This window comes from Salvelinus alpinus, chromosome 12, assembly GCF_045679555.1.
Source record: "Salvelinus alpinus chromosome 12, SLU_Salpinus.1, whole genome shotgun sequence".
Classification (NCBI taxonomy): Eukaryota; Metazoa; Chordata; class Actinopteri; order Salmoniformes; family Salmonidae; genus Salvelinus; species Salvelinus alpinus.
Window position 1 is genome coordinate 43,466,589 of NC_092097.1, and position 12,816 is coordinate 43,479,404.

General features: G+C 40.6%; 1 protein-coding gene across 1 annotated transcript; it reads right to left on the reverse strand.

Annotated features, from left to right (window-relative positions):
- Nucleotides 1-2,640: 2,640 nt before the first annotated feature.
- Nucleotides 2,641-10,289, reverse strand: LOC139536195 (proton channel OTOP1-like). The gene is made up of 6 exons (XM_071336515.1): nucleotides 9,177-10,289; nucleotides 8,724-8,860; nucleotides 7,866-7,924; nucleotides 7,491-7,621; nucleotides 5,061-5,971; nucleotides 2,641-4,775 (listed from the first exon to the last, which is right to left on the reverse strand). Exons 1-6 carry the CDS (start codon nucleotides 9,553-9,555, stop codon nucleotides 4,605-4,607), a joined length of 1,788 nt encoding a protein of 595 aa, XP_071192616.1. The 5' UTR covers nucleotides 9,556-10,289; the 3' UTR covers nucleotides 2,641-4,604.
- Nucleotides 10,290-12,816: the final 2,527 nt, after the last annotated feature.

Below are 12,816 nucleotides of genomic sequence, written 5' to 3' on the forward strand. Positions count from 1 at the left end.
CTTTTGTGGCTGAAATTATATTGTTAATAGACGTTTTCTGTGTTAAAATAAACATTTCACGTGAGGAAGTTCTGCATTTATAAAGGTCATCACTAGCCTACGTTGTGAGCAATTGAGCAAGCTCTCAAATTATGCACGCGTTTGGAATGAGCGTGGAATGTTTTCAGTTTAATTTCAATTTCAGGTTTCTGCAGACTGCAGCAGGTAGGCCAGAATAACATCCTAGGTGAGTCACTCTCACAATCGTTACGTGTAAGTATAGACACAATAACACAATTCGCTTTAACATCTGCATGTGCAGTATATCCTCTTGGCAGTTTCCGGCATTTAAACGTCACATTTATTTTTAGATGCGTCGAAAACATGCCTGTCAAATCGTTTTGACGCACCATCAAAATAATCTCTGTGTCCTGCCAAATTCAATCGAGTACAATCTAGGCTATGTTATGTTAAATTCTGACATTATTTACTGATTTTATTCATGAAATATCGTGTCTATGGTCATCTTTCTTTTTGACTGACTAGCACCTTCCCTGAATAGTGAGTAAGCGTTTATATAGCCTATATACAAATGCATTTGTTAGACCCTATCCCCTACCTGTAGGCATACAAAGTCATCAGTGACAAAGATTTATACAAATTGTAAATTAAAATGTCTACTATTTACAATAGGCTAGCATATGCGAATAGTCTAATATAAAGCATGAAATACATTCAGATAATACCCTGCATTTGAAATTGATCGACGTTATAATTCCGATAATTAATAGGCTATATGCGTATAATTTGTCAAATATTTAGGGAATATAGTCACAAACGGTTTGGAATAATTTGGGAATTCCATTTCAACAAACGATGGGACTAGGCTATATGACAAAAATGCGTAAAGTTTAATTTGGCTGACCTTTATTGAAGAGTTGAATATAGCAAGCTCTGAATTGGGCAACAACCTTTGCAACGTATCTCATTCTGATAGGGTTTTTATGCACTAACGCATAGTCTGCTAGAAAGGTAACATTGGTCGCCACCAGGTGGCCATTGTGGCGAGCTAACGCATCAAGGCGGTATCTCAGCAACTACAATTAAGGAATGGTAAGCAAATTCACATAATTAGCAGGATAAACTGAGACTGGGGGTGAGAGCTGTATATTGTCTGACTTCTAGACAAATTGATTCTTGTCAAAATATGGTTTCAACTCTAGGCACTTGTGGTGAAAGAAGATGATTTGAACTATGATATAGGCCTACGCTCTGGTGAAGGCCCAGAGTGAAGTTATGAACTTTCTGCTATCGAATGAGAGAGACCAGGAGCCCCTACAAACAGTGGGCCTACATCTATAATGTGTTTTATGTGAGCAATGTCTTTACTGTTTATGTGTGTCATGTCTTCAACTTCATTGAAGATAATAGCCCTAATAGCCCTTGAAAATTAAATACAGGAATCATTTACACAAGTATTCACACCCCTGAGTCAATGCACGTTAGAATCACCTTTGGCAGGATTTACAGCTGTGAGTTGTTTTGGGTAAGACTCTAAGAGCTTTGCACACCTGGATTGTACAATACTTGCCCATTATTATTTTCAAATTACTTCAAGCTCTGTCAAATTGGTTGTTGATCATTGCTAGACAACCATTTTAAAGTATTTCCATAGATTTTCAATCCGATTTAAATCAACACTTTTACTAGGCCACTCAGGAACATTCAATGTCATCTCGGTAAGCAATTCCAGTGTATTTGGCCTTATATTTTATAGTATTCTATTACTGAAAGGTCAATTCATCTCCCAGTGTCTGGTGGAAAGCAGACTGAACCAGGTTTTCCTCTAGGATTTTGCCTGTGCTTAGCTCCATTGCATTTATTGTTTATCCCTAAACACTCCCCTGTCCTTACCGTTTGCAAGCATACCCATAACATGATGCAGCCACCACTATGCTTGAACATATGGCAGAGTAGTACTCAGTAATGTATTGGATTTGCCCCAAACATATTCAGGACAAAATGTGAATTGATTTGCCACATTTTTTTCCAGTATTACTTTAGTGCCTTGTTGTAAACAGGATGCATTTTTAGGAATATTCCTACTCTTTATAGGCTTCCTTCTTTTCACTCTGTCAATTAGGTTAGTATTGTGGAGTAACTACAATTTGTTTTGATTTATCCTCAGTTTTTTCCTACCACAGTCATTAAACTCTGTAACTGTTTTAAAGTCACCATTGGCCTCATGGTGAAATCCTTCCTCTCCGGCAACTGAGTTAGGAAGGACTCCTGTATCTTTGTAGTGACTGGGTGTATTGAGTCACCATCCAAAGTGTAATTAATAACTTCACCATGCTCAAAGGGATATTCAATATCTGCTTTTTAATTTTTTTACCCTTATACCAATAGGTGCCCTTCTTTGCGAGGCATTGGAAAACCTCCCTGGTCTTTGTGGTTGAACTTGTGTTTGAAATTCACTGCTCAAATGAGGGACCTTACAGATTATTATATGTGTGGGGTGCAGAGACAAGGTAGTCATTAAAAAAAATATGTTAAACACTATTAAACACCATGCAACTTGTTAAGCACATTTTTACTCCTTAACTTATTTAGACTTGCCATAACATAGGGGTTGAATACTTATTGACTCAAGACTTTTCAGATTTTCATTTTTTATTAATTAGTAAAAATGTCAAAAAACATAATTCCACTTGACATTGTTTCAAACTCAGGCTGTAACACAACAAAATGTGCAAAAAGTCAAGATGTGTGAATACTTTGAAGGCACTGTATAATTATGTTCTGACCCCCTGACCATCCGCTTAAGAAAATAAATTGTGCCGAGGCTGAATAAATAATGATTGACCCCTGACCTACAGTATGAATTTAAGTTAACTTAAAATATTTGTCATAATTTCACAATCATTTTTATCAGAGGCTATGTAGGCTACAGTAGCTTTAATCTAGTACATTCAGATATGTACACAGAGGATGTGGTATTGGTGCAGGTTTACCAATAAGCATTGACCACAGATTGGCACATACAACTGAGAACAATGTACAGTTACCACCAATGTAGAACTCTGTTTTTTGATATTCCACCACAGCCTCAATATGTTGTTCTACATTTAACTATGCAGTAGCGCTACATTTGAGTAATTCCTCACAACATAAATCAACAACTTCACAGGATATGATTATTTTCAATGCTCACTTTTCAAAACGACATCAATCAAGATAAATGGTTCAGTTTCAGAATTGTTTCAGTTTGAACAAACATATTGCTTTTTGGAAAATGAATGCCAGTCAATGCTGTATATGCTGTACATCTGTGCAAATATTGTATTGTTTCCCTTTTCAATAACACAACAGGCCCATCCTTCAGCTGTCTACCAAAAAAGTGGTGTCTGCTTTGTGTGAACGCAGCAAATAGGCTGGTTCCACCATGCTAAGCTTAATATGGGTCCAGGGGAAAAATCAGTGTGGATTGTGGGAAGCTCCACATACACCACGCTGTTTGTTTTTTTAGTCAAATATTGTTCCATAATTGAAATTGTTAAATATATTTTATAAAACCACGTCTGTATTGTTTAGGTACATTAGTACAAAGCCTAAAAGGAAAGTATTTCCAACAGTCCAATGAACGTTTGCGAGAGATTGTGAGAACTACAGTCCAATACTACACAGAAGAGCATTCACAGTCTAGTGCTGGCTTACTGTATACTACAGTACATGTAGGACTCTAGACTGTCACCAGCCAAGTAGTTCAAGTGTCTGACACAGCAGTGTTTTGAGTTTCCTGTTTTTTCTTCTGACCAATGAGAACATCCTAAAAATGTCAGAACAAAAAAAAACTTTATGGCTTTTCAAATCATAGTACAGTTCTTTAGTGACATTAAATAACCAAAGCGAGAGCTGCTTTGGCTTCTTAATGATGTTGGAGTAGCATACTGCTGTGAACACAGTGGTTGATTTGAAAAAGGAATGTGGTATAGCACTTTGCTTGGTATAATCATGTTATGCCCTCATAATGCATTCCCACATAGCCTGGCTTACATCTGTTCTAGATCAAAACATTTAACTATTTACATATGCGTCCAATAACACTTGACTTCAACGACACTAGGATGAAAATCAAAGGACAAACCCAAACACTTACGATAGACCTAAATCTAAATGTAATTTTATCTTTTTAGTGCAGTAACACACAACAAAGTGATATCAGACCTGGGTATAAATACTATTTGAAATCATTCAAATACTTTGCACGTTTAGGGCTAATCCATTGGTTACATTGTGCCTGGCCAGCTCAATCATGCAAAGCTAAAGTATTTGAAAGATTCCAAAATACTATTTGAACACAAGGTCTCATATCAATGTAATTTGTTGTTTAGACCAGGTGCTATAAAATGCTTCTAAAGATGCATCGCTACAAGGGACATCTTATCTAGTATAAGCCCCCTAAAGTGACAAATGTGTTTCCATGCTTGTTTGGAAGTCAAAGTACATGACAAGACGGCCTCCTGAATGGTTGACCTGTATTGCTATTAATTGCCTATATGGAGCCCTTGGTGACAAGTGTTATTGTGCATGTTGCCTTGTCTCGTTGGTCCCTCTTCGTCTTGTCACACACTCCGGAACACTTCGAAGAGGCAGGCCACAGAGTGCATGCGGTAGAAGAGGGTAATCGGCATGGCGAAGTTGAGAACTGTGGTCCATGTGGTGAAGCCAAACGTCTCCTCCTCTAGGCCGTTGTCATACTGGGGTCTGCAGCCAAAGGCAGGAAGGATCCAGAGCTGCAGTAAGGAGACACCAAATAAGGTTAAACTTGACTTGGTATTGTTTTTTTGTGTGGTAAATGCATGTTGTATTTCATAAACTCCTAGCTGCGCAATATATTTCCCAACTTGGACATTGAATGAAAGGTAGATAGTAAAAGTAGCTAGTAGGGTAAGAAAAGGGGGCGAATCATACAGTATGTGTGCTTGAGAGCTAGCTATACCCTATGACAATAACACCACTGCTGACTATTATCAATAAATAATAAGTAATAAATAATAAGTAAAGAACAGCAAGCTTACTGAGATGTTGCACATGAAAAGGAAGACGGCGATGTTCTTCAGGATCTGACTCTTCTTGCTCGGGGTCACCTCCACGTTGTTCTCCACCTGACGGGGCACTTCCAAATGTTTCTGTGGGCACCCATTCACCTGTCCGCTCTCCTTCTGCACATTCTCCAGCGTGACGCAGCCGTTGTCCGGATTCTCGTACCCCTGGTTGATGATTCCGTTGTTGGGTGGAGACAAGGAGGAGGTCATGGATAATATCTCTGGCGCAGGCCCCGCCACCTCAGCGTCCTCCCTCTCAGCGTCCTCCGGCTGGCGGTAGAGGGACTCAATGATGAACAGGTTCTGGATGTACTTCTCCAGGATGCTGAGCAGCGAGTACATCAGGTTGGTCCAGCGGTAGCTCGGGCTGCTGCGTGAGGCTGACACGGCCACCACGCTGCACCAGGAAATGAGCCAGGAGCCCACCGACGAACCAAACAGGAGCTCTGTGTCCAGCTTCCGCGAGGGGTTCTTGGTGGTGTCCATGGGCATGGGGTCGGCACGGTAGATGAGCAGACCCGTGACCCCGGCCGAGCACATGAGCACCAGCATGACGATGCCGTAGTAGTAGAAAATTGCAATGGTTGACTCCCGGATGTCCAGCGACTCTTCCACGTGGATGATGTATACCACCAGTACGCCGATGGTGCTGGCCAGGGCAGCGAGACCCAGGATGGGGCCAACTACCAGCCCCTGGGTCTTGGTAGCCAGCCGTTTCTGGTTGTGCTGGAGGTCAATGGTGCGCCCTATGTTCTTCCACATGACGAAGAGCATTACTGAGACAAAGATGTGGTACTCGATGTTGAAGGGAGAAAGGTAGTAGAGGCCGTTGACGAACACGGAGCAGGCACTGATAGTGCAATTACAATGAGGTTCCATATCCACTGAAACACACATTAAAAAACAAAATATTGTGTCAATTTCAAGCCCAGTGCATTCCCACTTCTGCCACCATATGTAACTTTATGTACTTTACAAAACAGTGACCTCCAATTTGTGTATACAAGTATACTACACAGAGGTTATAAACTCTCAAGTTATTCAAATATTTATGGCAATAAGGTATATTTCAATGTTTTTTGCATGAGGCTAGTTGTTTCTTTGGGTCTTATGTAACAGAATTAAACAATCCTTTGCCATCAGTCTAAAGCAACAAGGGTGGTAGGAAGGGAATTTAGAGTCTAGTTATTTACCAAATGAACTGACCTTGTGCTGTTTGGGCCTCACAGCTCAATGTCCTAGTCATAGCATACCACCCTGCATACCACTGCTGGCTTGCTTCTGAAGCTAAGCAGGGTTGGTCCTGGTCAGTCCCTGGATGGGAGACCAGATGCTGCTGGAAGTGGTGTTGGAGGGCCAGTAGGAGGCACTCTTTCCTCTGGTCTAAAAAAAAAAAAATATCCCAATGCCCCAGGGCAGTGATTGGGGACACTGCCCTGTGTAGGGTGCCGTCTTTCGGATGGGACGTTAAACGGGTGTCCTGACTCTCTGAGGTCATTAAAGATCCCATGGCACTTATCGTAAGAGTAGGGGTGTTAACCCTGGTGTCCTGGCTAAATTCCCAATCTGGCCCTCAAACCATCATGGTCACCTAATAATCCCCAGTTTACAATTGGCTCATTCATCCCCCTCCTCTCCCCTGTAACTATTCCCCAGGTCGTGGCTGCAAATGAGAACGTGTTCTCAGTCAACTTACCTGGTAAAATAACGGAAAAATAAAAATAAATAAAAAATTTCAGCTATGACAATCTTCATGTAGCAGTGGGTGGTGTGATCAATATCAGCACAAACTGCTCTTCACACGTGTGATGAGAATATCAGATTGGTGGATCAAGTGTATCAACCAACTTTCTCAACACCAATAAACACAATTCAGCACAATGGACTAAAATAACTTTCAGTTTTTCCTCAAAATAATGCTTTCCATGTTGAAGTCCTACCATTTCCTAGTGCTGCCCTCTAAAGACAGCTTCTTAACTCAACCCTGTACCTCTACCTACTGTACTCACTACCCCCACTCCTCCCAAAAAGGTACCACTATGGTGGTGCTCCATAGGGAACACAGTCAGCCTCACAATCAGACTGATATGAAGGGGCCGGTGGAGCAGCCCTGGCTTAAGATGTATCAGTCACTGTAATTGCAACGCCCTTGGGAGTAGCCTGGCCTGGGACAATGGCGTCTGAGGTAACGCGAGCTGGAGGGCGGGTGTTCGGGGCCAGCAACCGTACGTGTGTTGTGAAACCTAAAAGAGTAGACGTTCAACACAAACAAGACCTGCTGGGCTGCCTAATCCATCCCCTCGCCTTCAACCCCCCTCCACCCGTCTTTCATCCAATTAAGTGAGCTTCTCAAGTGAACTATTGTCCTTTTTTCAAGCAGCCACTCGACCCTGGTCCCCTTACCCATGGTGAGGTTTTCAAAGCCCAGGGCAGTCAGCCTTGTGTTGTGGTGGTTTAGCAAGTGATTGGCCTCAGACATCACACCGCTGCACCACAGCAGCAGGTTGGTGAAGACTGCATGGATGACGCCAAACCTGACGGCAAACATCCATGAATCAAAATAGAAATTGATTGTCACAATAGTCGTTGTTGGTTAGATAAATAATAGGCTGTAGATTCAACTTTGTGAGTACAATAGTTATAACAGGATAAATAAACTCATCAACTGTTTTATTAAACTGAAAAATGTACATGAGGATAACATAAACATACAATTGGCCTGAGGCTCACATGGCTTGTGACAATCTCAAAATACAGATTTATTATATTTCACAATACCTTTCAAAGGTCTCAAAGGACTTGATGACGTCTTTGATGTGAAACCAAAGGAAATGCACCTAAAACAAAACTCAAATTAACATTTGTACCAAACTAGCACTGACAAGACACTCACTATATCAGTCTAAAAAAACGTTTCTGGTGAAGTATTTCATTTGGACTGTGAAAATGAATCACCAGAATGTGAGAACATATCAAATGACCTCTCGACTGAAGGATTACCTCCGCCTGCACTATGTTTTACTCCAATAACATGGACAATGACAGGATTATTTTGTACAGACAACTCTTTTTCTTGCCTGAGAAACAAAGTGTACATTATTCCACTTCAAGATAAAGCTCTATACATTACCTGCTTAAGTGGTATTTCGATACCTTTACTGAAAAACTTTTGAACAGAGCTGCCAGCTTACCTATAATGTTAACACTTTACATATTTAAGAAAATGTATAAGGGGTTTATACATGGTAAGTAAGTTGTTAATTATTACTTTATAAATCTAAAATAAATAGTTACATTATGTACATTATAATTGAAGGCTCTAATAATAAATTGGTTTGAACTGTGTGCTTGTCATTTAGCTGCTTGCCAAATTCTGAGGTTATGGCTGCACTGTCAATAATAACAGTAATATCAATAACAGGACATCCATATATAATAAGCACATTATTAAGCAAGCTCAAAAATAACACATGTTTTACTTATGTGTTATAACTGTTTATTACAGATTTATATACCATCTATAAATATAATAATCCGTTTAGAAATTACAAACCACTTTATAACTCCTTGTAAGTATAGGCCATATCATAATGAAAAGCGTTATCAAATCAACATAGAATGGGGGTTGTATCTTACCTGTGCTATTGTGTGAGTTGCGTGGATGATGGGGTATACCACGAGAACAGCCGACAGGCATGATCGATAGCCCACAAAATATCCAATATTGAAGGCATCCATGATCAACGAGAGGAGCGCAAGAAGAGTTAAACCACCTATAATCAATGAAACATTCGTTGTTAAGAGGCTGCATTGAAACGAAAAAGTATGCAAAAATATCCTTTAATTGCTTTTGATGTTAATTCAATGTTTGCTTGTTTCTCCTCCAAAGTTTTATAAACCAAAAACAAATATTTTTGGAAAAGTCCCATCAGCTACTTGAGAAGCATTTAACTATACAAAACATTGAAAATCCTTTAATACCATATTATTCTTATTATGGATTGATAACAGCCTCGAGATTTACATTCACAACACCATTTTACACACTGGAAACCTAATCTTCCAAATATGACCGTGCGTCATCTGTACCTTTTATCCACGAGGTAGTAGCATGCACATCCTTTTCTGCCTGTAAGTTACTCTGCATGCCTCTCCTCACGATGTACCACATCATCCATAGCAGCTGGACGATTATGAGGGTCGTGATAAACGACAGCAGGTGCTCTTCCTTCACGGATGCGCCATTGTTCCCAATAACCAGCATCAAGGACACGCCTATCAAAAGTAAATTAGTCCCATACTGGCCGCTCAGAATCTCTGCATTCTTCTGCGGATAGTCCTCAGTCAAACTGACTTTCAACTTGGTGAATATTTCACCCTCTTGCTCTGAGCTGGAGGACAAGGTGGAGGAACTGTGACAGTCTACCTTATTTAAACACATACTATGAAGGCCACCGTGCTCAGCCATGGCGCCTAAATATGTAACATTCGAGTCTGAAAGGAAGAGCAATGTCAACACTGTGTGCAGTAAGTAAATTTGTGAAAAGCCAAGTGCTCAACCTGTAGCAATAAGGTGGGGACGCAAATGGATACGAACTTTGCCAACTGCAAGTTGATTCAGTCCAAAGACGGTCTCACTTGTTTCATGCTTTCATTCAGTGTCCAGCTTTACTAACATGGTGTGTTTGACCTATTATTGTCATCCTGGACCATTTAGAAGAAATTACTTTATATCACCTTATATAACCGCATGCTGGGTGAATTCAGAGGAATAGATTGAATTCCAGCCATCGGCGACCCACATCCGTAGTTCAGTTGAACCCGCCATACATTTTTATTTTTTGCGAAATTGGTGAACTAAAAGTGCCTATCATTCACATAATCTACTTGATCATGTAATAGCTTAATCTCCAAAAAAGCTTTTTCTTCCACGGATCCTCGTTTCCATGGTCTTTGCGACTAGCACTGGTTTCGATCTGGAAGTGTCTACATGCGACCTCTCGCTATCAGGATACGAATATCGCATAGAAAAGACAAGTCTAGACGCACAAAAGTCCCATTGTGTTCTGATTGTGATCAGATCTGGTTGACCACAGGACGTGGGTGGATAGTCTGCGTATTTCTCCTCAGTCTGGATGCAAACAGGCTACCGAAAGCGCATACAGCGCGCGATTTCATCAGATCTCTGCCCACAAGTCTCCAGAAAACGTGTGTTATGGAGCGAGAGGCACCTTCCCTTTTATTATGGGACACTCTTTTCACAGTATTTTGCCTGGTGGGAGGTACTATATGTCACGGTGGGCGTGGGTTTCAAAGTGCGATACACGTCCACGTTCAACCTATAACCCTCCTCCTGTAGCATGGTTACAAGTCGTTTTAGCTAACATTACCCTCCTTGCCACTCCTGTCATTTGCCAAAAAGTTAGTCCTGGTCATTTACCATGTCTTTGGCAAATGACATGGAGTACAACGAGTGGAATAAAATTGCTGAACAGCAGACTGCAACCAGGTTTCTCTGCCTGTGACCACAAAGCACATTGCATGTTACATGACCTACAGCAAGGTCAAGCAAGTTAATTAATGTTTTGGACTACAAAAAACGAATGATTTAGAATCACAGTTATCACAAGCCTCAAAGAAATCAGGAGCTGCCTCCACTACTCCAGCACCATTTCAACTTCAATATTTCAACATCATAAAATCACCTATTCTTAGTCTAATACAGTGACATCTAAAAGATAACAAAAACAATTTAGTCCAATCGATGTAAGATAAATATGTGGCTGTTTATAGTTCTGATTTCTGTTTATGTGCTTGCAAGTAGAAAAACATGTCGACTCACCCTACTTGTAAGGAAACTTCAATGCCATCCTCCTCTCTCTCATGTTGATGAAACGGTCTATGACTCTGTCACACTATACACCCTTTTATTTTTTGTTGTCCTAGGCTACCTGGCTAAAATGCTTGCTCGCTAGCCTAACTTCCTTTCATGGGCAACGTTAGCTACTTAACATTAGCGTTCTACATCTAGCTACATATTGAACTACCATCTTCTCATGCCAGTGGCACAATGTATGAATTTATGATTGGATCAGAATCGCCATTATAATCATTGGCAAGTACTGAGAATAAAGTAAAAGCACAAGTCCAAATCCCTATCTCCATCCATGGCTAATTTAGGAAAAGGCCATTTTTAGCAAGCTAGCTTACCACCGGAGGACAACAACACAACAAGATGCAACAATTCAAGCTGTTTTTGTTAATTGTGTATTGCTCTCATGTGATATGATTGGAGGGAATCGAAATACAAACTGGCTTCTGTTGACACATTTTTTTGGTGAGTCAGGACCATTCAAAGTTGACCTCATTAAGTTTAGCTCTACGCTGGTTGGCTATTATTTTATTCATTTTTTTAATCAAAGGAGGCCAAATGCTTGCTGGCTTCCCTTGCATTCACTTCTATGGGCAGCAAAAATGTCCTACTCTTTTTGACCAGACAGCATCAGATAAATGGCCTACACATACAGAGACACATACAGAGACAGAGACAGAGACACATACAGAGACAGAGACAGAGAGGCGCCGTTTCGCTCACTCGCCTGCTTTCTCCGCTGAGACATTCAGCTTCTTGTGAATTGAAGGAAAATGATAAAACACAGAAAGGTAAATGGAAAAAAACAAAGCAAGAAGAGGACTGGCCACCCCTCAGAGCCTGGTTCCTCTCCTCTCCATTCTCCTTCAGATCTGAAATTGGATGGTGAAACTTGCGAACCAGAAAATTCAAGGCGAAGCAATTCAGGCATTCTTGAAAGTCAGGACAATCCTTGTCCTGCAGAAACATTATTTTTATAGTTGAAAATGTTTTATGTTGCAAGCAGTAGGAATTTAGAAATACATGTGAAATGGAGTTGTATAGTTACTCGTGACATCATGTGCCCCACGTACATTCGGCAATCGACATTTATATAAAATAAACACCATTACCATTAGCATATGTCACAATGAAGAAAGTTCGACCAAAGAAAAATCCACCCCTGTCGAACAGATAAAAATGTTGTCGATCTTTAAAAAATGTCTCCTATACCTGTTTCAATTAAACATGTCACAATGCTCATCCTGACATGACCCTCCAGCATGACAATGCCACCAGCCATACTGCTCGTCCTGTGTGTGAATTCCTGCAAGACAGGAATGTCAGTGTTCTGCCATGGCCATCTCAATCCCATTGAGCATGTATGGGTCCTGTTGGATCGGAGGGTGAGGGCTAGGGCCATTCCTCCCAGAAATGTCCGGGAACTTGCAGGTGCCTTGGTGGAAGAGCGGGGTAACATCTCACAGCAAGAACTGGCAAATCTGGTGCAGTTCATGAGGAGATGCACTGCAGTACTTAATGCAGCTGGTGGCCACACCAGATACTGACTGTTACTTTTGATTTTGACCCCCCCTTTGTTCAGGGACACATTATTCAATTTCTGTTAGTCACATGTCTGTGGAACTTGTTCATTTTATGTCTCAGTTGTTGAATCTTGTTAAGTTCATATAAATATTTACACATGTTAAGTTTGCTGAAAATAAACGCAGTTGACAGTGAGAGTATGTTTCTTTTTTGCTGAGTTTATACATCAACAACCAATTAGTAGACAATTAGTAGGTAATGCCTACTCACAATTGGTCAAAATCACAATGCACATAATTGGAAACACTGATCTTCCTCTATATTTTTTAGTAC

Coding starts and splice junctions, on each gene's coding strand:
- LOC139536195 (XM_071336515.1), bottom strand. CDS start 9,555: ATGGCTGAGCACGGTGGCCTTCATAGTATGTGTTTAAATAAGGTAGAC. Junction 5,972..7,490: donor CTTTGAAAACCTCACCATGG/GTAAGGGGACCA, acceptor TGTGTGTTTCAG/TGGATATGGAACCTCATTGT. Junction 4,776..5,060: donor TTTTCATGTGCAACATCTCA/GTAAGCTTGCTG, acceptor TCCTTACTGCAG/CTCTGGATCCTTCCTGCCTT.